The sequence below is a fragment of the Dermochelys coriacea genome, chromosome 9 (assembly GCF_009764565.3).
Source record: "Dermochelys coriacea isolate rDerCor1 chromosome 9, rDerCor1.pri.v4, whole genome shotgun sequence".
In the NCBI taxonomy this organism is placed as follows: Eukaryota; Metazoa; Chordata; order Testudines; family Dermochelyidae; genus Dermochelys; species Dermochelys coriacea.
The window spans coordinates 51,515,830-51,539,966 of record NC_050076.1 but is presented as its reverse complement, the minus strand read 5'-3'; the positions used below and the strand labels follow the sequence as shown (position 1 = coordinate 51,539,966).

Genomic DNA, 24,137 nt, shown 5'->3' with positions numbered 1-24,137 from the left:
TTTTAAACTGTATGGAGCGCCAAGCAGACACACTCCAGGTGATGCTAGCTCTTCAAACCGAGCAGCTCCGCGCCCACCCTCCCCTGCAGCCTCTGTTACAAAACTCTTTCCCATGCACCCCCACACACACCGCCAACACACTGTTGTCAACCTCCTGGCTCCACTCTCTACCCGCAGCATTCCACTGCTCCCTCCTCACAGTCCAGCAGTGGGGACTCCCAGTACCCACTGCACTCAACACCCATCCCTCTGCAGTTTGGCCCTGCTGAAGTACAGCATCCACTGCACCGTACTCCAAAGGAGAAGGTTGGGTATGATCCCTGGACATACACAAATCTGTAGCCATCCCGGGACCCCACCTCCTCTGGAGACCTTCCCTTCCCCCTTCCTGCTGATGTATTTTTGTCATTTGACTCTCTCCTCTGGTTGTTGTCTTTTAATAAAAGAATTGTGTTGGTTTGAATGCAATCTTTATTCTATTAAGTGAAAGCAAAAAGAGCACTGCAAAGCAACATGCAATTATGTTAAACCCCCTTATTGCATCATGTGCACCAGTCACCTCCTAGCATTACAAGCACTGCAATCCCAAGCATAGCGGCAAATATTAGTGGCTTTCAGCTTCAAATTGCTGCCTCAAGGCATCCCTCATCCTTATGGCCTCACGCTGCACCCCTCTAATAGCCCTGGTCTCTGGCTGTTCAAACTCAGCCTCCAGGCGCTAAGCCTCTGCGGTCCAGCCCTGAGTGAAGCTTTCACCCCTCCCTTCACAAATATTATGGAAAATACAGCACGCAGCTATAAGCATAGGAATATCATCATCATCATCAGCCATGTCCAGCTTCCCATACAGGCATTGCCAGCAGGCTTTTAAACAGCCAGATGCACGCTCCAGTCATTCTGCATTTGCTCAGCCTGTTAAACTGCTCCTTGCTACTGTCAAGTTGCTCCGTGTATGGCTTCATAAGCCATGGCATTAAGGGGTAGGCCGGGTGTCCCAGGATCACAATGGGCATTTCAACTTCCCCTACGGCAGTGGTTCCCAAACTGGGTTCGAGAACCTCTGGGGGTGCGTGAAATGTTAGAGGGTTCTGGGGGAAAATTCCCTAATGGCGGACAGAGCTGTCCCTAGTGACCTCAGGCAGCACGGGGCCAGCACCCGGAGCCCCTGGACTTCCAAGAGATAAGCAGATCAAAGCAAGCATATTTATCACACTGAGATTTAAACTTCAAGACTCCTTATAAGAAAGGGAGGTGGATATTTTAAAAATTAAATAGGCAGCTAGTATTGTTTTTAAAATTATGATGAAGAACAAGTTTAAGCTTTGTTGTACTGGACTGCTCAAGACCTGAATGTTTGTGTAGGAGGAACTCTGAGTTGGCTTCTTAAATACCTTCATACTGTTTCACATCTGATACTCCTTGATGAAACATAGCAGCCTTGTCTTATAACAGGCTTTTCAAAGTGATATAAGCTACAAAAGTGAGATCTTGGAAGAGTGTTGCTATTTTCATTATGTAATACAAATACTGTAGTGATAATTAATAATAAATAGTGTATAATAAGCATGTCATAAAAACAAATTTTATATTTCCAAGATCACTGCTTTTATAATTTATTCTCAGATAAAGGAGAAAATCCCTGGAAATATTCATTTTTAGGAGGGGGTTCGCGAGACTTGACATTTTAGTGAAAGGGGTTCACAGGTTGTTAAAGTTTGGGAACCACTGCCCTACAGTGATCTTCTGGTCCGGGAAGAAAGTCCCTGCTTGCAGCTTCCTGCACAGGCCAGTGTTCCGAAAGATGCATGCATCATGCACATTTCTGGACCAGCCTGCACGAATGTCCGTGAAACACCCATGGTGATCCACAAGCGCCTGGAGAACCATTGAGAAATACCCCTTGCGATTAATGCGATTAACTCGGTGGCTATGTGGTCTGGTGCCAGAATTGGAATATGAGCGCCATCTATCACCCCTCCACAGTTAGGGAAGCCCATTTGTACAAAGCCATCCACAATGTCACGCACGTTGCCCAGAGTCATGGTCTTTTGGAGCAGGATGCAATTAATGGCCCAGCAAACTTCCATCAATACGACTGCAACGGTCGACTTTCCCACTCCGACCTGGTTAGCGACAGATCGATAGCAGTCTGGAGTAGCCAGCTTCCACAGTACAATCGCCATACGCTTCTCCAATGACAGGGCAGCTCTCATTCTTGTGTCCTTGTGCCACAGAGCTGGGGCGAGTTCCTCACAAAGTCCCATGAATGTGGCTTTTCTCATGCGAAAGTTCTGCAGCCACTGCTCATCATCCCAGACATGCATCACGATGTGATCCCACCACTCAGTGCTTGTTTCCCCAAGTCCAAAAGCTGTGTTGGCTTGCCTGTGTCAGCTGTGGTCACTGTGGTCAGCACCTCCATGAATGCCACAAGCAATCTCTTGTTGTAGCTACTACATATGGCGAGACAACTTCGTACTCCTCTTGCCTTTGTAGTTTAAGGAATAACTCCACTGTCACTGGTTTCAGAGTAGCAGCCGTGTTAGTCTGTATTCGCAAAAAGAAAAGGAGTACTTGTGGCACCTTAGAGACTAACAAATTTATTAGAGCATAAGCTTTCGTGAGCTACAGCTCACTTCATCGGATGCATTTGGTGGAAAAAACAGAGGAGAGATTTATATACACACACACAGAGAACATGAAACAATGGGTTTATCATACACACTGTAAGGAGAGTGATCACTTAAGATAAGCCATCACCCACAGCAGGGGGGGGAAAGGAGGAAAACCTTTCATGGTGACAAGCAGGTAGGCTAATTCCAGCAGTTAACAAGAATATCAGAGGAACAGTGGGGGGTGGGGTGGGAGGGAGAAATACCATGGGGAAATAGTTTTACTTTGTGTAATGACTCATCCATTCCCAGTCTCTATTCAAGCCTAAGTTAATTGTATCCAGTTTGCAAATTAATTCCAATTCAGCAGTCTCTCATTGGAGTCTGTTTTTGAAGCTTTTTTGTTGAAGTATAGCCACTCTTAGGTCTGTGATCGAGTGACCAGAGAGATTGAAGTGTTCTCCAACTGGTTTTTGAATGTTATAATTCTTGACGTCTGATTTGTGTCCATTCATTCTTTTATGTAGAGACTGTCCAGTTTGGCCAATGTACATGGCAGAGGGGCATTGCTGGCACATGATGGCATATATCACATTGGTAGATGCACAGGTGAACGAGCCTCTGATAGTGTGGCTGATGTGATTAGGCCTTATGATGGTATCCCCTGAATAGATATGTGGACAGAGTTGGCAACGGGCTTTGTTGCAAGGATATCCACTGTCACTTGTGATGTGTTGGTCAGAGCGAGCAGCTTACTGGTCAGCATTTAGGGATCCATTCCTGCAGCGTGAAAGAGGCAGGGCCTGCCGTACAGAAACCACTGAAAGATAGCGCCAAACACGGACGGAAGCACAGGGATTGCTGGGATGCGAAGCAATGCATCAAGGGGCATTGGGACTGGACCAAGGATGCCCTGCGACCCACTCCACGTTCCCACAAGTCTTAGTGGCAAAAGAGAAAGAGGGTTCTCTGTGGGATAGCTGCCCAGAGTGCACCGTTCCAAATAGCGCTGCAAGTGTGAACACGCTATTGCGCAGGCAGCTGTCAGTGTGAACACACAACAGCAGTTTTTCTTCTGCGCTCTCTGAGCGGCGCTGTAACTGCCAGCGCTGTAACTTTGCCAGTGTAGATGTGCCCAAAATGTCAGGACAATCAGAACCAAGTACTTCCCAAAGTACCCAGCCAGGTCCAGGACAATAATTAGCAAAATGGTATGACTTTCATGTGTGAAAGTCTCAATAATTTAAAATTACATTCTACTTTTTTTTTTTTTTAATTTTTTCCTGTTTGGTGTTCTGAAATCTAATTTAAATTAAAATCCAGGATTATAATTGGAATGCCTGGTATTAGTTACCAAGTGTTTGCAACTTACCTTCCATGCGTTTGGGAAATGCTGAATAGTTACTGTGACTTTTTTCTGTATTGTAATTTAAATAAATTACTAAAACAATTGAAACTGGTGTGATTATACTGCATTATTTTGACAAATAAAATATGCAGAATTATGCAGAATTTTTTGGTGCAGAATTCTGTTTTGGCACAGAATCCCCCCAGGAGTAAGAAATGTACATGCTCTTCACCTCTTTTTACAACCCATTCACTCTCATGCCCAGGATTCCAACTAACACTGTTAAAGGACATGCCACCGCGCCACCCCTCCCCCTCAAGTTGCCCTGAACCCACTCAGTCCTCTGTCCCTGGCTTTTCCCCCCACCGGATAAAACAGAAAAATTTGTTTAGACCAGCTACTGACTATCCTGCTGTGCTCACAGTAAACCTCCCCATAATATATAAATCTGCTATAACACAGACAGCTTCTACCAAGCAACATGAGTTATTAAATCTTCATTGCACAGGTGTACAAAGGTTCAGACTAAAAATGTCATTGGTGGGATGTTCAGAGGCAATGGCATTAGCGCATTCCCTCAACCTACCCAGACAAGCATAAGTGGCTGCACAGAAACCCTCTTGGTTTTGTTCTTTATTGGCATATGCACATTGTGCTCCTTCCAGGTTGCACATCTATACAAGCAAAGAAGCGAATGTGTTGTTAAATACTGTTCACAGCTTGGGTCCCCCAAAGACTTAGTGGATGCCATGCACTACCTTGGATAACAACTGACCGACCAACAGACTATTCTGAGCTGCATCACAGCAATAATTTTATCAGTAGCTCTGCACAAACACACACACATAGAGCCAGAATTTCCCATTGTCTCCCTCATGCCCATGGCTGTGCAGACACTCCTTATTCTGAGCATAACCCTGTATACCACTGAAATAAATTTCCTTACTTATCAAACAAGTCAAAATAAAGACTCAATCACAACAGAATAAAAATTATTGCTCTCTCTCTCGGATTCTAATCCCTCTTTTCCTCTACTCCCCATGCAATCTGAATTCCGGTGAATTATATGAAACAGGTAAATGTCCCATTAGTGGATATCCAGGATTTGTTTTGGGCTGTTATGTTATGTCTAGCTGTCTGCAAGTCTCTAAAAGTGTAAGAGAAATTTTGTACACCCTTTTCTAAAGTTTACTTTAGAGAGACATTTGTTTGACTATTTCAAGTAGGAGCAGCTGTCAGATGGGGGTCCCCTGGAATGGGTGAGGAATATCTTGAATTCCAGGTCCTCAGCTTTTAACTGCCCATCAATTGCCTTTGGGAAGGCAATGGTTATCCCTCAAGGACAGACACCATGCTTAGCAATAAGACAATGCTTTATGGGAGCCTGTATGTCCCAGTGAAGAGAGAGGAGTAGATCCCACATAAATATTATGCAAAGACCCTTTCCCCCTACAACAGCACTAAGCTTGGCACAATTTAATACATTTTCAGTTTTACGGTGGTGCTGCAAGGGCCTCCCTGAACAGCTGCGAGGTACTGAATCCCTGCAGGAGCAAGGTATAGAGAGGATTATGGTCCCGGCAGGGCAGAGCAGTGACCCCCCCAGCCTGGATTGCAAGGACAATGAGTTCCCAGCCACAGGGGAAGCCACCATGCTACTGAATGACTCCTGCTAGGGGAAGGCCACCGCATCCCCAGACAGCGAGTGAGTAAGTGAGCAAGACTGTGGCAACAGGGCTGCAGAGGGCTCCCTGTGCAGTCACAGGAACCACGACACAGATCCCTACAAGCAAACAGTGCAGAGAGGCCAACAGATTTTTGTTGTCAATTTCAGTGCATCAGGCAAAAATCAACATTTACTGAGAACTAACAAACAATTTAAATCGAATCCTACCAAGCCTAAATAATACAATGCACCAGTGCTGCATGCCTAGATAAACAAACTAATGCTGTCTACCCTGCACAGAATCCCCAGCCATGCAACGCCCCATCTCTGAGTTCTGGAGTTCTTTGCTCCAGACGGTTGGACTAGATGACCTTCTGAGATCTCTTCCAACCCTAATCTTCTATGATTCTATGAGTTATGAGCTTGGGTTGCTGCTCCTTGGTCCTGACGCAACTTTTCTGGGAGGAAGACAGGAGGAGGAAGGTGGGGGGCAATGGAGGAACTCCTCAGTAAATCAAAATTTATAATGTGGCCCACCCAGCCTGTGCTAAGGCTCATAACTACTTCAAATGTGAAAGTTAAGCGTTACATTCCTTTATGACATGAATTTCAGTGAAATAACTGTCATTCACTGAGTTATCCCACTGTCCTCAAACTCTGAATTGAACATGCTCACCTACACAGATGCATAATAGACCGCAAGCACTTTAATTGCTGAACAATTATCATGAACTATGTACCTCGGGGGAACACCTTACACCCCCATGTTCATCTTTATAAAATAATTATGTGGTATCCAATGCAAACTTTGTCATGTTGGATGTCTTCGGAAGGCTCATAATGCACTGAGCATGGTTGTTATAGTGATGTTATAGTAATTGTTACAGTAAGGTTATAATTTTATGTATATAGTTATGAGGCTAAAAATGTATCCTCATGGCTTAAAGCAAGCCCATGCAAAAACTCTCCAAGAACAGAGAGACAGTTCACACCTCACCCAGGGCATGGATAGGACAAACCCAGCCCAGCCTCACAGGAAAAACTGACACTGTCTTAGGCAGCAACAAAAGAATCTGTTAGACCCTTGAGGGAGTTATCCCCTTCCTTTGGGCAGTTTGGGACTGCGATGAGGTAATGCTCACCTGACTCTGAAAGGGGGCAGGGGGCAAAGCCAAGAGGAAAGAAAGGACATGATACAAGGTAGAGACATTTTGCCATGCTCTCTCTCTTTCACCTACAGACACCACCAAGCGACTGAAACACTGATCAAAGGGGAGAGAGCCTGACTGAAAAGCCAGCTTGTGGTGAGAAGCATCTAAATTTTTAAGGACACTGAAAGTGTTAAGAACAGCTTAGAATGCATTTTGCTTTTATTTCATTTGACCAAATCTAACTTGTTATGCTTTGACTTATAATCACTTAAATATACCTTTATAGTTAATAAATCTGTTTGTTTATTCTACTTGAAGAGAGGAATTTGGTTTGCAGTGTGTCAGAGACTCCCCTGGGGAGAACAAGCTTGGTACATATCCTTTTCTTTGTTAAATTGACAAACTTACGTAAACTTGCAGTGTCCAGCAGGCATAACTGGACACTGCAAGACAGAGGTTCCCAGGATTGTGTCTGGGACCGGAGATATTGGCTAGTCATTCGCTTGCAAGTAGCTGGGAGCAGCTTACATGCCAGAGGCTGTGTGTGAACAGGCCAGGAGTTGGGTTTCTCACAGCAGAGCAGGGTAAGGCTGGCTCCCAGAGTCAAGGATTGTAGAGGCCTAGCAGATCACTGGTCCAGATAATACCCAAGGGGAACGTCACTGTCATTTATTACAAACCAATTATATACAAGCATATACCAGGGGTGGGGGAGGGATAGCTCAGTGGTTTGAGCATCGGCCTGCTAAACCCAGGGTTGTGAGTTCAATCCCTGAGGGGGCCATTTAGGGATATGGGGCAAAAATCAGTTGGATGATTTAATTGGGGATTGGTCCTGCTTTGAGTAGGGGGTTGGACTAGATGATCTCCTGAGGTCCCTTCCATCCCTGATATTCTATGGATTCTAAGCAAACATCTAAAAAAAAAAAAAAAAAAAAAATGCCACCACCTAAACAGTCATTTTCAAATGTGCTGAAACATGCATAAGAAAGTACTGATCATACATCTTAAAATCCTCTGTACATTTGAAAATTCTTCTGACCCTTGTGCGAGAGATGTACCCCAACTATGAGAAACGGTGAGGTGTCAGATCTTGTAAATATTTCTGTAACACAATACAAATTTTTTTATTAGCCATGAACCCTCCAATTTCCCAATTAATGTTCTTCCAACACTTATTAATAGCTTTCATATTGTCACTGTAGTGATTATTCAGAGGTTCAGCCAAATTAAAGGAAACTATCACGGCTCTTGGGCACAAGTCACTGATGCAATCCAAATCTGCATTCATACATTGTGTTAGCAGTACACCAGGAATAAGACCCAAATAATTTCTGCCTCACTGAATCACCATGTCTGACACATCACAACCTCTTAAGTCACCAGTGAGACACTGCACAGTGGGCAAAAAACGATGCCAACCTCTTTTTTCTCTCTCCACCCAAATCAATTTGCAATTAGTAATTTCCATGTCATGGTATACTTACTACTCTCCTGAAAACTTCTCCAACATTGTGATCCAGGAATTGCCCAGAAACCACACATTAGCATCTCTGGCAGCACACATTTATTTTTCCTCAGCAATCAAAGTAGCCATGCTGTCAGTTCCAAATTTCTGAGCTATGTTTCTTTGGGAAAAAAATAATTAATCTGTCCTGAGATCAGGAAGTAGCCACTTGGCCTCACCCTTCCTCCAGGGGCTAACAGTACAAAGATTTTTTCAAAAACAATGAAGAGTCCGGTGGCACCTTAAAGACTAACAGATTTATCTGGGCATAAGCTTTCATGGGTAAAAAACTTCTGTATCTGAAGAAGTATGTTTTTTTTACCCACAAAAGCTTATGCCCAGATAAATCTGTTAGTCTTTAAGGTGCCACCGGACTCCTCATTGTTTTTGTGGATACAGAGTAACATGGCTACACCTCAGATTTTTTCAATCAATCAATCCATGGCTTGCCAACCAGCAATTCACATATATCCCTCTCCCCATAAAACCCCTCCCCTCACTGCAGCCCCAAACTCCCTCCCCCCATTGCCCCACTCCTAATACCTCTCTTTTCCCAGCACGCATTCACATATCTAATTTTCCATCCAAAGACTTTGATTATATTGTTCCTCCCACCCCAAAAAATAAAATTGCCACCCACGACTCACATATTGCAGCAACCTCCAACCACTCAAAATCTCCTTTTGCTTAGCCAGGGAGGGTGGGGGAAGGGTTTGTGATTAACTTATCCTTAATTATGTTAATTGAAAAGTAAGTTCATAGCCATCAATCTCAATGAAATCTGTGATTCATCAAGTCATTAATACCTCTCAATTTATCAGTACAAGGCAACAGAGGGCAATCAGTTTTGAAAGAGAGGGTCTTAACTTGGGAACTCGCCAGTCAAATGACTCCACATTTGAATCACTAATGGTATCCCATGCAGCACGCCAAATTTCAAAACAATCAAAGTAACAAGATTTTAGAGCGCTTACAAGAGACGAACTTTAAAGCACACTAAGGGCTTGGCTACACTTGTGAGTTACAGTGCAATAAAGGAACCCCGGGCGCACTAGCTCACTACCCGTCCATACTGGCAAGGCACATAGAGCACTCTGACTCCACGGCTACAAGCGCTGCTGGTACTCCACCTCGGCGAGTGGAATAGCATTTGCTGCACCCTCGCTGGAGCGCCGTGGCGCCAGTGTGAACGCGGCGTTGCTTTACTGCGCTCTAATCAACCTCCGAAAATTATCCCCTTAAGTCAACTGGCCACTCTTGTCTTTGTTTGGAATCGGCTGTAGGAATGCAGAAATGCCCTTTGGAAAGCTCTGTTTCTGACAGCCGTCTGCTCATCTGCTCCAGGACAAAGCAAGCCGTTAGTGTGGAATGCTGAGAGAGAGAGGTGGGGGAAGGTTGGGGGGTCTGCTGCTGTCTGAACTTACAAGACAGCATGCTCACATGCTCTCAGCTCCCCCAAAACCCACTCTCTCTCCCCCCACATACACACAACACACTCCCTGTCACAACTTCACTCACCCCCCCCATTTGAAAAGCACGTTGCAGCCACTTGCATGCTGGGATAGCTGCCCACAATGCACCACTCCCAATGCCGCTGCAAGTGCCACAAATGTGGCCACACCAATGCACTTGAAGCTGTCAGTGTGGACAGACTGCAGCGCTTTCCCTACTGCACTCTACAAAGGCTGGTTTAACTCAAAGCGCTCTACATCTGCAAGTGTAGCCATGCCCTAAATGACAAAACGCTTAGTTAACACAGACTTAAGGCTGCCTGGTGACATTTTTTGTCTCTCCAGAACATTGAACTCAGCACAACTAAAACTTCAGAAAACTAGGAAATACAGAGGCAAGGTACACACCCATGTAATCTTGAGGTGGGTCAGGTTCAAAGGACGACCATTGTCATCTTGAGCTATCCAGCTTGTAGGAAACTTGGAAGGCTAACAAGCCTATTAACTCCTCTGTCTCCACATGCTCAGCGTAATCTATTAGATGTACGAATAGGCTTGGGAGCCTTAGTGTGCCTAACTGGAAAAGCAAACTCTCTTGCAAATAATGTTTAAATGTGATTTCTGCCAAAGGGCTGGTGAGAGCCACACACTCTGTTGGAGTAACCCGAGTGTCTGAGATACTGGTAAAAAGAAAAGGAGTAGTTGTGGCACCTTAGAGACTAACAAATTTATTTGATCATAAGCTTTCGTGAGCTACAGCTCACTTCATCAGATGCCTGCAGTGGAAAATACAGTGGGGAGATTTTATATACACAGAGAACATGAAGCAATGGGTGTTACCATACACACTGTAACGAGAGTGATCAGGTAAGGTGAGCTATTACCAGCAGGAGAGCGGGGCGGGGGGGGGGAGAGGAACCTTTTGTAGTGATAATCAAGGTGGGCCAGCAGTTGACAAGAACATGTGAGGAACAGTAGGGGGGGAATAAACATGGGGAAATAGTTTTACTTTGTGTAATGACACATCCACTCCCAGTCTTTATTCAAGCCTAAGTTAATTCTATCCAGTTTGCAAATTAATTCCAATTCAGCAGTCTCTCCTTGGAGTCTGTTTTTGAAGGGTTTTTTGGTTGAAGAATTGCGACTTTTAGGTCTGTAATCGAGTGACCATAGAGATTGAAGAGTTCTCCGACTGTTTTTTTAATGTTATAATTTTTGACGTCTGATTTGTGTCCATTTATTCTTTTACATAGAGACAGTCCGGTTTGGCAGATACAGACTAACACGGCTGCTATTCTGAAACCTGAGATACTGGTGCAACAATTTGAGACTTGGTTGGATCTCTATCTGTGAGCAAAAAAGCACTGCAAGGATGTGTCAACTTTAAGAAAAGTTGTTTTCGCCCCCAGAGTCTGTATCTTGGGAACCCCTTGGTCATATGGACCCAAATTTAGATCATTATACCCTATGTCCCATCACTTACACTGAATTTTAAGGCAATCTGATTAACAATATGGATTTTAGAGCACTTAGAACATTAAACAGAAAATTGATTTTAAGGTTAACATTAAAATGGTGGGAATGGAAGCCCTCTAGCCATTTTCTGTACTGGTGCATGCATGCTGTGAACATGTCCATTTTCTTAAATACCATTTTACAATTGGATGCCCCAAAGATTGATGGGTGCTATGTGCTATCTTGGGTAAAACTTGACACATTGGATGTGGTGAGGATGAAAATGGTCACATAGCTTAAGCTCTAGCTCAGTGGCGGGACGGGGGGGAGGGTGGACACACCAAAAGCCCCCCCCTCCACCTAGAACTTTTTGTAAAATCGCTATTTTTCCCAGGGCATATATCTCCGGGACCTCTACCTCAAATATCCCCAAATTTGAGTCACTAACCCTACTTTACATCCCTCTAAGCACACCAAATTTCCACGTAATCTGACTAACCACGATGATTTTAGAGAACTTTGAAAAGTCGATCGTTAAACAGAAGTCATGACGCAACCATAACTATGGTGGTCGTGCCTTGTTACTATAATTAGCTGGATCCTATTTATAAGACACTGCAAAGATCTGCAAGTTATACAATATTCATTAACTTTCCATTAAAATAGAGCGTTTTGTAAGTGACTAGCACCTGTTTGTGCCATAGAAATAATATAAAATATGATAAAATAATTCTAATAAGTCCTAATTAGATTCAACTACAAAGTTAAATGGAAATTTCATTAACTTCAACAGAAGCAAAATTACATTAATGCTAAGTGCTTTTGAAATTCCCACCCTAAATGCTTAGATCATAAGGCATTATTTTAACTCCAACAGTAAGAGAACTCATTTTATAATTCTTTATGTGCTGTAGCTCACGAAAGCTTATGCTCAAATAAATTTGTTAATCTCTAAGGTGCCACAAGTACTCCTTTTCTTTTTGCGAATACAGACTAACACGGCTGCTACTCTGAAACCTGTGCTTTGGAGTGTTACTCACTAAATGCTATCTTTAACAGTATATTTTCAAAGCATTTCCAAATATTTTCTTGTTCATGGCAGTCTTTCATAATCTTCCTCCCACCCCACCCCCAAATCCCTAGATAGACATGGGAGATGATTTCAGGGCACTAGAGTACAGTGCTCGCCACCTCCCAAAAAAGACCCTGTACTGCAGGCTAACGGTAGAGAGGAGGTCAGCCAAACTGTCTTCACGAAGACAGAGAAGAGAGCTGCTCTCTGGCACTGCACTGTGTCAGTGGCAGCAGGAGCGCACACGCAGTGGAATGAGAGATCAGAACCACTAGTTTTAACTGTTCATTTATGTGGAGAGGTCAGTGACCATTACAAGCAAGGTACAGGGAGAGAGCTGGAATAAGAATAGGTGGTCACGTGAAATATAGGGGAAGGCGTAGTCACAGGAAGCAAGGATCATTTTCCTTTCCTATCAAGAGACAGGCTTAAATTACAAATAAAAATTGGATCCAAGAAAAGGTGCTAATGAACATAGGGTTTAAATAAGTTCACAGAGGGGTACAAAACCTAAACCAGGAGAATATGAAAAAATATTGAAACTTGTGTTGACTCCATTTACCCCACTTCTTTGTCTGTGTCATCTATTTTGATTGCAAGCTCTCAGGGGCAGGATTCTGATAAGCACTTAGCAGAAGCAATTGCAGCAGGTAAAACACCACACTAGAGGAGGGGAAGATGAGTGCCAAGTGAAGCCAACAGGTTCCCTCCCTTTCCCAGCACTCCTTAGATCGAGAACTCCTGCCCCTAGGAACACCAGGCTCTATCCCTCCCCACAACCATGTGGCTCTGGGGAAGCTGCATAGAACCAGCTAAAGTCTCAGCTGGCAACAAACAGAGAAGCAGCTGCAGCCGGCACTATCGGACACATGATGATGTCATCTAAAAGGTACATCTACACTGCACACTCCTTTTGGTGGTGTGTAGAGTACATAGATGACATGCTCCCCTAGCACTGTTAATAACTAGCACCGTAGATGGAGAGGCACTGCTTAGGTCAGTTAACAATATGCCTGAACCCTGCACGTACCCAACATGGCTCTCTGTTCGTTCAAGCACTACCTGTCCTGCAGCTGCCTCCCCACAGCTGGGGTCCTTCCCCACAGCAGTGAAAGACTCTGGCAGTAGAGAAGCAGCAGAGCCAAGCCTTTCCCCACTTCCTACCCCTTCTCCCTTCCTTCGTCACAAGACTGCTTCCAGCACGAAGTTTCTAACCCCAATAGAAGGAACAAGGTTCATTAAGGATTTTGTGGATCAAAACTTTAAAAGCACACTGGGGAGCAGCTTTGAATATTTGCCCATTGTCCTACAAAATTACTTTAAATCTCCAGTCTTTGCTCACGTCTTTATCACAGTCCATGCATCATCCTAAATCTAAAGCTGCCCGCAAAAGTCAAGAAAAAGCTAAAGATTTACAAGTTAGCACTCTGCTTCCTGTACAACTATCTACATCATTGCTAGTTTTTCCACTAAAACCATTCCCTGCAACATTCTAACTTGCCACAATATGTGGCTTAGAGCTTTGGACACAGACCTCCAAGGACAATCTCATTCTTTTCTATACAAGTTCTTAAAATGCACAGATCATGGTAGTATCCAAATACCTTCCAGTAGCATGCTACGTGATGTGACTAAACACCTGCATATATTGTTTGTTCTCTCATCCTCTCCACGAGGGAGAAGTATGTTCAGGGGAGTACAGTAACTCACTTAAGGTCCTCCCGCTTAATGTTGTTTCAATGTTATGTCTCTGCTCCATTACATAACATGCTCATTTAAAGTTGTGCAATGCTCCCTTATAACGTCGTCTGGCCGCCTGCTTCGTCCACAGCTTGCAGAACAGCAACAACTTTATGAGAGAGCATTGCACAATTTGTAACATGGTGGGCTAGCAGCCCCCCGTCAGCTCCCCTACACGTCCCCCAGCGCCTCCCACCCGCCAATTGACCCTGCGGATCAGCACCTTCCCTATGCTCCCCACTTGAGCAATCAGCTGTCTTGAGGCATTAAAGAGGCTGGAGGAGGAGGAGCAAGGATGTTGCACGCATCATCCCCCCTCTGCCTCCTGCCCGTGGTAATCAGTTGTTTTGCTGCGTTCAAGGGAGGAGCAAGGATGCAGCATGCAACTTCCTCCCTCCCTCTCCTTCCTGTGGCAATCAACTGTTTTGCAGCATTCAGGAGGCTAGGGAGGAGCGAGGACACAGCGTGCTCCTCCGGGGAGGAAGTGAAGCGGGGGGGGGTGAGAAGAGGCGGGGCAATAGTGGGGGCTTAGAGGAAGGGGTGGAGTGGGCGGGCCCAGGGCAGAGCTGGGGGTTGAGCCCCCCCCCGCAAAGACGGTGCCTGTGCTTACACAGTAGGGGAAGCTGCCCCTGTGGCTGCACAAGGTGCTCCCTAGTCTACAACGGCACCTTCAGCTGCCTTGTTGTCTGCAGTGAGCTGTTGTCTGCGTGTGGGGTAAGGCAGGGGCACCTCCCAACTACAGTACAGTACCTGTATTAAATTGCTTATTTAAAATTGTTTAAAAACTTGTACTGTCTATGTATATAATGCCTTTTGTCTGGCAAAAAAAACATTCCCTGGAACCTAACCTCCCCTATTTTCATTAATTCTTATGGGAAATTAGATTTGCTTAAAGTCGTATTTTTCAGGAATGTGTTAAGTGAGGAGTTAGTGTCTGCTCCTGCACCCACTGCTTTTTTAAAGTGTTTATAGTAGAGAAGGCAAGGTGAAAGAAATGCACCTTGTACTTGGAACAGAAAGTGGTGAGGTTTGTGGTAGTACTTAGTCCCGGGGGGGCGGGGGAGGGGGTCCCGGGCTGATTCCAATGTCTCAGACAACCCCTGCAGAAAGTTCAGTCTCCTGCACAGACCTTTACTCTTATTGTTGAGAGTTCCACTGTGCCAGAGGAGTGGGGTTGTCGACCACGGTCTTCATACCTGAGCTTCAGACAATTTTTTAGATATCCTGGGCCCAGGCCAAGAAGCACTTTGAAGATAACGATTGAGACCTTGAACTTGATTCGCTAGTCTATGGGAAGCCAGCGTAGAGAACAGAATACAGATGTGATGTGCTCATGGTAGCCTGTGTTGCTGAGAAGATGTGCTGCAGCTTTCTGCACTAGTAAGAGTTTCTTAAGTTCTGAAGGTTTCACGCCCAGGTATCATGTTGGTAGTCCAGCTGAGAGGTGCCAAAGCCATGAATAACTAAGGCCAGGATTGGACAGAGTCTCCTAGCTAGAAATGGAAGAAAGCACTGCTTGCAAATGTTGGCAACCGAGACTCAGCATCAGTGAGGAATCCAAGAGTACTCCTAGACTATGGACTGAACTAAGTAATTGTGGGTGTGTGTCTCAACCAACGGAAACAGCACCATGACTGCAGGCTTTTCAAGATACTTTCCTTTGCCCACCAGCCTCACCTCTGTCATTCAAGCTCCCTTTGGTGAGATAACACTTTTCAGGGGACCCCCCCAAAGACACCAATGAATTCCTCAGACTTGAACGAGATCTTGCCCAACCAATCCTCTTTCAGGGATTTAAGGAAAATTTCAGCTGCCACATCTCTTTTCCTCCACCAGACAACAGCCAAAAGCCCCTCTGCAGTGTCTTCTCTAGAGAACAAAATCTTTTCAGCCAAGGAACTCATAGTCTTCATAGGAAGACTGAAGAACTTTCTCCTTCTGAACCCTACCTCCTGACTGATGTGCTCTGACGATTATTCATGCAAGTCTTCTCAGTAATTCCCACATCCTTCCTTTTTGGCCTCCTCACCACCTCATAAAGTAACAATCTAACAGTGCCTCATATATCAACTATTTAAGAATGATTGTTCTAGTTCCAGCCAACAAGAAGTTCTTCAGTTTCTATTCAAGGTTCTTTGTGGGTACAAAGAACATGGGATTTCAACTTAAATCTGGTAATACATAAACCCCATTTCTGCACAGAATCTGTGGCTCATCTCATTCAAGAATTATCTCTGAAAAAATAGCTTCCCTCTGTTAATCTCAAAGAGACCTACCTTTAAATTCTGTTTAGTTCAGCTCACCTGTGTTACATTTACTTCACAATTTAGGACAACTGATTGTGGTAAGTAATGCCCTTTGATCTCTTCTATTCACATTTTCAGAGATGACAGTCATAGCAACAGCGAGTCTGAAACAAGGCATCCAGAATTATCAATATATGGAAAACCTGCAGTGAAGGCTCAATCATACTAAACTGCTTTTCTTAATACCCAAAGAACTATCAAGGTCCTGGTGAACCACAGTTTTGTTTTTAACCCTGAGCAAGAAACTCAGAAGCTTCCATACGTTTCAGAATCAAAGAATTAAGTAAGTACTCCCTGGCCATGCCTCCACTAAAGAGGCACAGGTGTAGCCTGTATCAAGTACATTCCCTGGGCACTGCTGCAACTCTAGTCCTCAGAGAATTTTCTGGGACTACCAGGAAGAGGCTGGCTCGTCACCTGATCCCACCTCTACCTGTTCAGCTTTCCATCCTCTGGTAAAAATCTTTTCTTCTTCAGTGACAAGCTCTTGAACGGCAATATAGCTGTCGTGTGGTTTTCCAGATAAAGAAGTGGCAAGTTCACTTTTCCAGTTGTTAATATTCTATTTTTTGTAGCTGTATGGTAGCTGTTTGTAAAACTGGTTATATTTCTCAAACTAACATCGCAATCCCATAACGTCAGGGCACGTCAACGAAAGCATGTCAATTGGCCAAGCTTTGTCGCTTCTCAGCTGGACTAGAGCAATGCAACGTACTTGGGCACGCCTTCTTCAGCATTTACCAAACTCCACTAGCAGGAAACGTTGCAATGCGTCTTCCTCAGCAACACAGGGCTACTGCAAGCAAATCAAACCCTTCCTCTGCTCGCTAGTCGCTGCATACAGATTTTCAAATCAAGGTCAAAGGCTCAGGTCTTATCTTCAAGGCGCTCTGGGGCATGGGCCCAGGAGATCTAGAAAGACGGCCTACAGACCCAAGATGAAGACTGCCGTGCACAACGCCGCTCTGGGGCCAGTCTTTAGCACCGTGGAAGGAAGGCCTCCAGAAGCCGAGGTCCGTCCTGACCTCACCACTCTCTGCTGCCAGCGCAAGCCGTAGGTCTTTGACCCGCCTTCTTAGCCACGAAGGCGCAGGTCCATTAAAACAGGCCCTACTCCCTGCACAACTGCCTCCCTGGGGGAGCGACCCCGCGCGCCAGGAGTTAACGCGCGGCCGAGACGGGCAGCGTGAGCTCAGCGAATGTGGGGGCGGGGCGAGCAGAGAAGAGCGAACCGGACGCTCCCCCCGACAGCAGCTCCGACCGGCGACGTCGCCTCCGACCCCAGGGAGGCCCGAGCCGCGGCCTGGCCGCGCTCCCAGCATCCCTCGCGGGACCCCGGGTCTCTCCGCTGTGGGGCGTGGCCGGCGGGCCCCGAAGAACCCGGGCTGCGCGGCGGGGAGGCCGCCCCGCCCCGGGCCGGGCGCGGAAGAGCTGCGTGGGCCCGGCGGCCCCAGCCGTTACCTTGGGCTTCTCCTCGGACATAGCGGCGTCGGACGGGTCCGGCCTGGCGGGAGCGCGGAAGGGGCACAGTCACGCTCTCAGCTCCCGCGTCTCTCCCGCCGCAACTGCCCGCGAGAGCGCGCTTCGCCCCCCAAATCCCCGGCCTTCGATTGGCTCCGGCGGGCCTACGTGCCGGTGCGCGCTCGCGAGGCGCGCTCGCGAGCAATGCCTCGCCGGGGGCGCGCTTTAGGGGCGGAGGCAGGTAGCGCTAGGAAGTGCGTCATCGGGGAACCGGAAACGGCGGAGGAGGACGCCAAAATGCGGGGGGAGGGGCGAAGTACGTGGTGTTGAGGACGAGGTGGGAAAAGGGGAAGCGGGAGATCCCCACAGACCCTCGGGAGAGGGGCGGCACAGAGCCCCATGGGTCAGCTCCTCCCAGAGCCTGGGGGATGGGCAAGGGAATGGGGAGAGCTCCCCAAAAAGCCCTAGGGGAGGGGCAAAGGGAGCAGGAGAGCTCTCCACAGAACGTATGGGGAGGGGCAGCACAGAGCCCCGGGGTCAGCTCCCCAGGGAGAGTGGGGGAGGGGCGAAAGGGGCCCTGCTGTTCTGTTGCCTGTCATACGGCCTGGTGCTGCCACAATCACAACCGCTAGCCAGAAGCACCTTTGCCATGGGGAGGCAGCAAGTAGGGTATGTGGTGGTTTGGGTAGTGGTAGCTCCCCTGTCTGAGCCACCCAGGGGTACGAGTACAGGTAATGTATAGCTCCGCAATAACACTTTTCACCAGCAGGTTGAGATCAGTATTGTTATCCGCATTTTAAAGATGGGAAAACTGAAGCTGCATATAGGTATACAAATATTTGGATCCCTATGTGTGTGTGTGCGCTCATGACTTCCCCCCCAGCACACACCCCTACATTCATGGAAATGTATAGCTCTACCCATATGCATAGTTAATGGACACTATATATATATATATATATATATATATATATATATATATAAAAATGAACACATACATGTTTATCCAGGTATCTGCATCAACATGTATGATCACATGCACACAGGAAATCAGGCACAAATGTGCTTGTACATGAAAAAACATGAACAAACATATGCTCTAAACAGCCATATTGAAAACACACATGTAAGAAAATGCGCACAAAGTATACATACATTCTACTTTCTCCTACCATGCACAAAAACATAGAAATGTGAATGAGCATACATGTATGCATATACAGCTTTGCACATATGCACATACACAGAACACACAACTGCATAGGCTCACAAAAACAAAGGAACCACATACTCGTGCATATACAGCAGTAACATACGGGCATATTAAATGTGTACACATAAATGCCCCAAAACAATTCAGACTCGTACACAAAAGCACACATGTTCATGTACAAAAAAACTGCACATATGTATACATATGTTGGGGGGTGTATTTTCCTAGGAATGGATATGCACAACATGCTAATACATATACAAGGCATGTTAGACATGAGATCAGACTAGATGATCACAATGGTTCCTTCTAGCCATGGAATCTATGAAAAGACTTCATACAAAACCACACAAATGCGTACATAAAATCATACTTATGAGTGCATATATGTATACTCACAACCTCTCACACATACATTTGCATGTATGTATATATATGTGCACACCCAAGCAGTAGTTCACACATGTCAGTGCAATTTACTTCCCTTGTAGAATTGATACAAGTTACACATAAGGGACAGGGTTAGCAATCTCAGGCTTGCTTACACCATAAATTGCTCTCTTTTGGTCAGGAAGAGAGACTGACTGCTGGTCCCATGACTTTTGTATAGCAGCCAAAGTAATTTCCCACCTTCCAGGATCCTAACAGAAATAGTCATTCTACCTATTTTCTATGAGGAATTACTGCATGTGGTACCATATGATTTGCAGCAGTTATCCTTAAAAAGCATTCCTTGAATTGGTACAGCCGCTAGTGGTGGGATGACAGAGGTCACCTGCAAACAGGTAAGTTATTTTAGCAATGAAGGTAGCTAGGGCCAGACAAGACTGAACCCTAACCAGTATAACAATTTGTAATCAATGGTATAGGAAATCTGTGGTCTTCCAGGTACTCCGCCGTTGTCACTTTGTTGCACAACCTGGCTTCTCGGAACTTCCTGGAGTCAAACTAGAGTTGCTGCTCGAAATGCACAGGCCCCTACTTCTTGAGGTAATTAAGAAACCGAGCAGTAAATGATAACTTAGTGAAACAGTTCTCAGAGTAGCAGCCGTGTTAGTCTGTATTCGCAAAAAGAAAAGGAGTACTTGTGGCATCCTAGAGACTAACAAATTTATTTGAGCATAAGCTTTTGTGAGCTACAGCTCACTTCATTGGATGCATTCAGTGGAAAATACAGTGGGGAAACAGTTCTGATTCTCTCCAGTAGAGGACAGTGACACACACATGTTGTATGCAGCATAGTTGTAGCTGGGTAGGTCCCAGGATATTAGAAGTTAGTATGGTAAAATATATTACCTCACCTATCTTGTCTGTCTAGTGATACACATAAACCATTGCCCCACTGTTATTTTCATAAGATTTTTTTCTCCTGGGCTACCTCCCCCCATTCATAATTGTACAAACCACCCCTTCCATTGACCTAATAATAAATAATACCTAGCTGTTATGTATCACTTTTCATTCATAAATCTCTAATAACATCTCTAGGGCAACTACAACAGTTTTTACATGAAAAAGTAATAGGAGGAATGTATTTTTAGTGGTCTTTTTATATAATTTAGCAGCAGGAAACAAGGATGGGAACAACCATCTCTCCCTGGACAAATCATGAGGTGCAGTTTGAGAACTTCTGCCACACCCAGTCCATTACAACAAAAGAGTAACCTGATAAACTGAAAATCTATTATGGTCTGTTATGTATTCAGTGCTGCTGATAAGAGTCCTGGATTCTGAAGCAGGTGCTCTGTGACTCAGTGATTCCACCACACCTCGATACAGAGAGATCCAAATCAGGTTTAGTCTAGCTGTGATTCTAAGCATGTCACTGCTGGAGGGGCTTTTCCCCTCACACAGAAGAGCTCCCAATCTCCCAGAAAACAGTCCTTTAGAACAAAGGGGATAAAGCCGGTCAGGGAAAGAAAACCAGTTTGGAACATATGCAGGTGATGATGTCATTGTTTCTAGCTGATGGGTAGTTGCCAGCAAGCAAATGTTTCTTTTTAACTGTGATTGCTAAATCAAAACCCACCCTTCCACCATAATTTCCTTCCTCTTTTCCTGCTAATTTCTGACCTAATCTTTTATTCTTTAGTGTACCTCTGCCTTCTTTCCAATGCTAAATTTACTGTTTTAACTTCCCTGCTTCAGTTACAGAAAGTATCTTTTTCTTGGAGTTGCCTAACCCGTACTCCCTTTCAATAGTCTCTCTCTTTTGTCCAGGTCTTTCTGTTCCTACAGAACCTATCCTTTCCATATCCCAACTAGAGCTGGTTGGGAATTTTTGGATGAAATGTTTTTTCGATCAGAAAATGCTGATTCATTGAAACTAAATTTTTTTCCACAGAAACATAAGCTTTCTCAGATCCGGGATGGAATCTCTGGTCAAAACCAGAGCGAAAACGCAAGAACCCAGAATAGACACTAGCCCAGTGGTTAGGAACACTCACCTGGGAGACCTAGTTTCAAGATCTTGCTCTGCCTGATTTGCAGTCGGGACTTGAAGCTGGGTCTCCTAGATGAGAGCCCTAACCACTAGGCTATTGGCTATTCTCTTGCCCTCAATCTCATTTTTCAGGAAAGGTCTTGGATTCATTTTGCTACAGAATGGGAATTTTATTGCGGGATGGACAAAACCTGTTTCGCACCCAGCTCTATTCCCAACTCAACTAATTGCCCTCTGATCCCATTTCAAGATTTCAGGCTACTGAATGGAGGATGCTCCTGGCACTCAGCCAAGCCAGACATCAGGACTCCTTCCCATTCTCTGTTCTGAGCCTTAAATCAACTCTCTTTTTCCAACAGAGTATATAAATCTGCTGGAGAATAATAAGATAAATAAGAACAGCCATACTGGGTCACATCAATGCTCCGTGTAGCCCAGTATCCTGTCTTCCCACAGTGGCCAATGGCAGGTGCTTCAGAGAGAATGAACAGAAGAAGGCAATTATCAAATGATCCATCACTGTCCTTCAGTCCCAACTTCTGGCAGACAGAGGCTAGGGACATGTGGAGCAGGGGATTGCATCCGTAATCATCTTGACTAATAGCAATTGATGGACCTAAACTCCATGAATTTATCTAATTCTTTTTGGAGCCCAGTTATACTTTTTGCCTTCACAACATCCCCTGGCAACAAGTTTGTGACAGGGTTTACAAGGCCCAGAGGCCCTGCTGGGGGTTCTTGGGGTCCTACCACATCCCTTCCCAGAAAAAGGGCAGTGGAGGAGAGTCCTCCAAGCAGCTTAGAGAGGCTGTGGTGGAAGCAGCAAATCAGGGAGGCTACACGGAGAAGCCAGTCAGAGGGTTGCAGGCCCATATAAAAGGAGTTGCAGTATCAATGAGAGTCAACTGCTACCTGGACCCAGAGGAGTTAGGATGATGCTCCTGGCTGGCTGAAGGACCTGTACAAGCATGAACAGAGAAGTTGCTGGCAGGGACTGGAGGAGCAAGAAGGAGCTCCTGGCTGGCTGCTGGGACTGAGTACAATATTGCCCTGAGCTAAGGCTAAAGGAAGGTACCAGGGATTGCAGGGAAGTGGCCCAGGGAAACGTAGCATACAGAAAAAGGACACAGCAGATGGCTGCTACTGATGGGGTCCCTGGGATGGGACTTGGAATAATGGGTGGGCCTGGGGTTCCCACCACCAGCCATTAGGAAAGTGACATAAGTCCTGAAGAAGGGGAATTTACATAGGCCCAGGAGAAGGGATTGAAGACCCCGAAGAGGGTTGGTAATGATTGAATTGAGATACCCTCAGAAGGAGATTGATTGAACTGAATGATTCAGCTGAAGAGCTGGGGCTAGAGAGAATAAAGACGGTCCCATACCAGGGCCAGAACTGTCTAAAGAGTGTGGGCCTCGTTAAATACTGAGCCCAGGAAGGGCTACAGGAAACCAGCGAGGGTACTGAGATAGGCCCCTCGACTGAGAACTGAACCTGTGGAGGGCTACAGAGATATTCCAGCCAAGGAATACTATGATAGGCCCCTCTTGGACTAATTAAGGAACTGAACCCTGGGAGGACTACAATTTGAGTCTTTTGCTAATTGCTTTTCCAATTCTTTTTTGGCCTGCCTAATTATACTTTTACACTTGACTTGCCAAAGTTTGTTCCTTTCTATTTTTCTCAGCAATATTTACTTTCCGATGTTTAAAGAATGCCTTTTTGCCTCCAGCTGCTTCTTTTACTTTACAGAACAAGGAGAAATGGTCTCAAGCTGCAGTGCAGGAGGTCTAGTTTAGATATTAAGAAAAAGTATTTCACTAGGAGGGGGGTGAAGTACTGGAATGAATTACCTCGGGAGATGGTGGAATCTCCATGCTTAGAGGCTTTGAAGGCCCGGCTTGACAAAGCCCTGGCTGGGATGATTTAGTTGGGGTTGGTCCTGCTTTGAGCAGGGGGTTGGACTAGATGACCTCCTGAGGTCTCTTCCAACCCTAATCTTCTATGATTCTTTGATCTCTGTGTTGTAACCCAAGAAGCCAGAGCCTAACCCAGACTGCACTTTTTTTGTCAAAGTCAACACAAGGCTGTTTACTGTGATATATAAGGCCCAGGTGGCTATCCTAGGTTCAATAGTCATTTGATTGCTGTAAGATGAGGCAGGGTCACTTGGCAAAATGCTCCTCTGGCTCAGTCCACCCTGTGACAATTGGTACTAGCAGTAGGATGTCTAAATTCCCCTTTGGGAAGAAGGGGCTGATGGAAGAGCTCCTGCCTGACGACAGGCCCAGGCTGAGGCCTAGTCACTGTTTCACAAGGGACAACAAGAGGCCCTGTGATTCAACAGCAAGAGAGAGTTTCAAGAGTCAGCGCTCCAGCAGGTGGCCAGCCTACCCCCATCAGAGTAGCAACACTAGGTATTGGCCTGGCCCTTTCCAAGCTGGGGCCAGGTGATGATCCAGAGGCCTATCATGTTCAAGTAGACAGCAGTAATGGCCTAGTGGGCTAAGGAGACCTGGGCTGTATGGCTTGTACCTTTCCAATCCAGAGAAATCCACACCACCTACCAGCCTTTAGAGGATAGCCTAAAGGCCGCTATACTTGACAGGATAGGAGTATTCCCAGGGACATCACCACCAATTCTGGACAGAGTCTTCCCCTTCCGGGTCACCACCCTGGACTGTTGCCCAATGCCAGGATTAGGCTTTGTCT

At 45.6% G+C, this 24,137-nt stretch overlaps 1 protein-coding gene across 2 annotated transcripts in view; it reads right to left on the bottom strand.

Moving 5' to 3' along the window:
• Nucleotides 1-18,022, bottom strand: part of LOC119860935 (small ubiquitin-related modifier 3) — a 30,236-nt gene extending 12,214 nt beyond the window's left edge. Inside the window, exon 1 of one of the 2 annotated variants that reach the window (XM_038415137.1) lies at nt 17,770-18,022. In XM_038415137.1, coding sequence (XP_038271065.1) covers nt 17,770-17,790 — 21 coding nt within the window. In that variant the 5' untranslated portion in view covers nt 17,791-18,022. Of the gene's footprint in view, nt 1-17,426; nt 17,745-17,769 lie in introns of those variants that run through there. The other variant, XM_043491695.1, reaches the window with a different exon arrangement.
• Between the last annotated feature and the right edge of the window lie 6,115 nt (nt 18,023-24,137).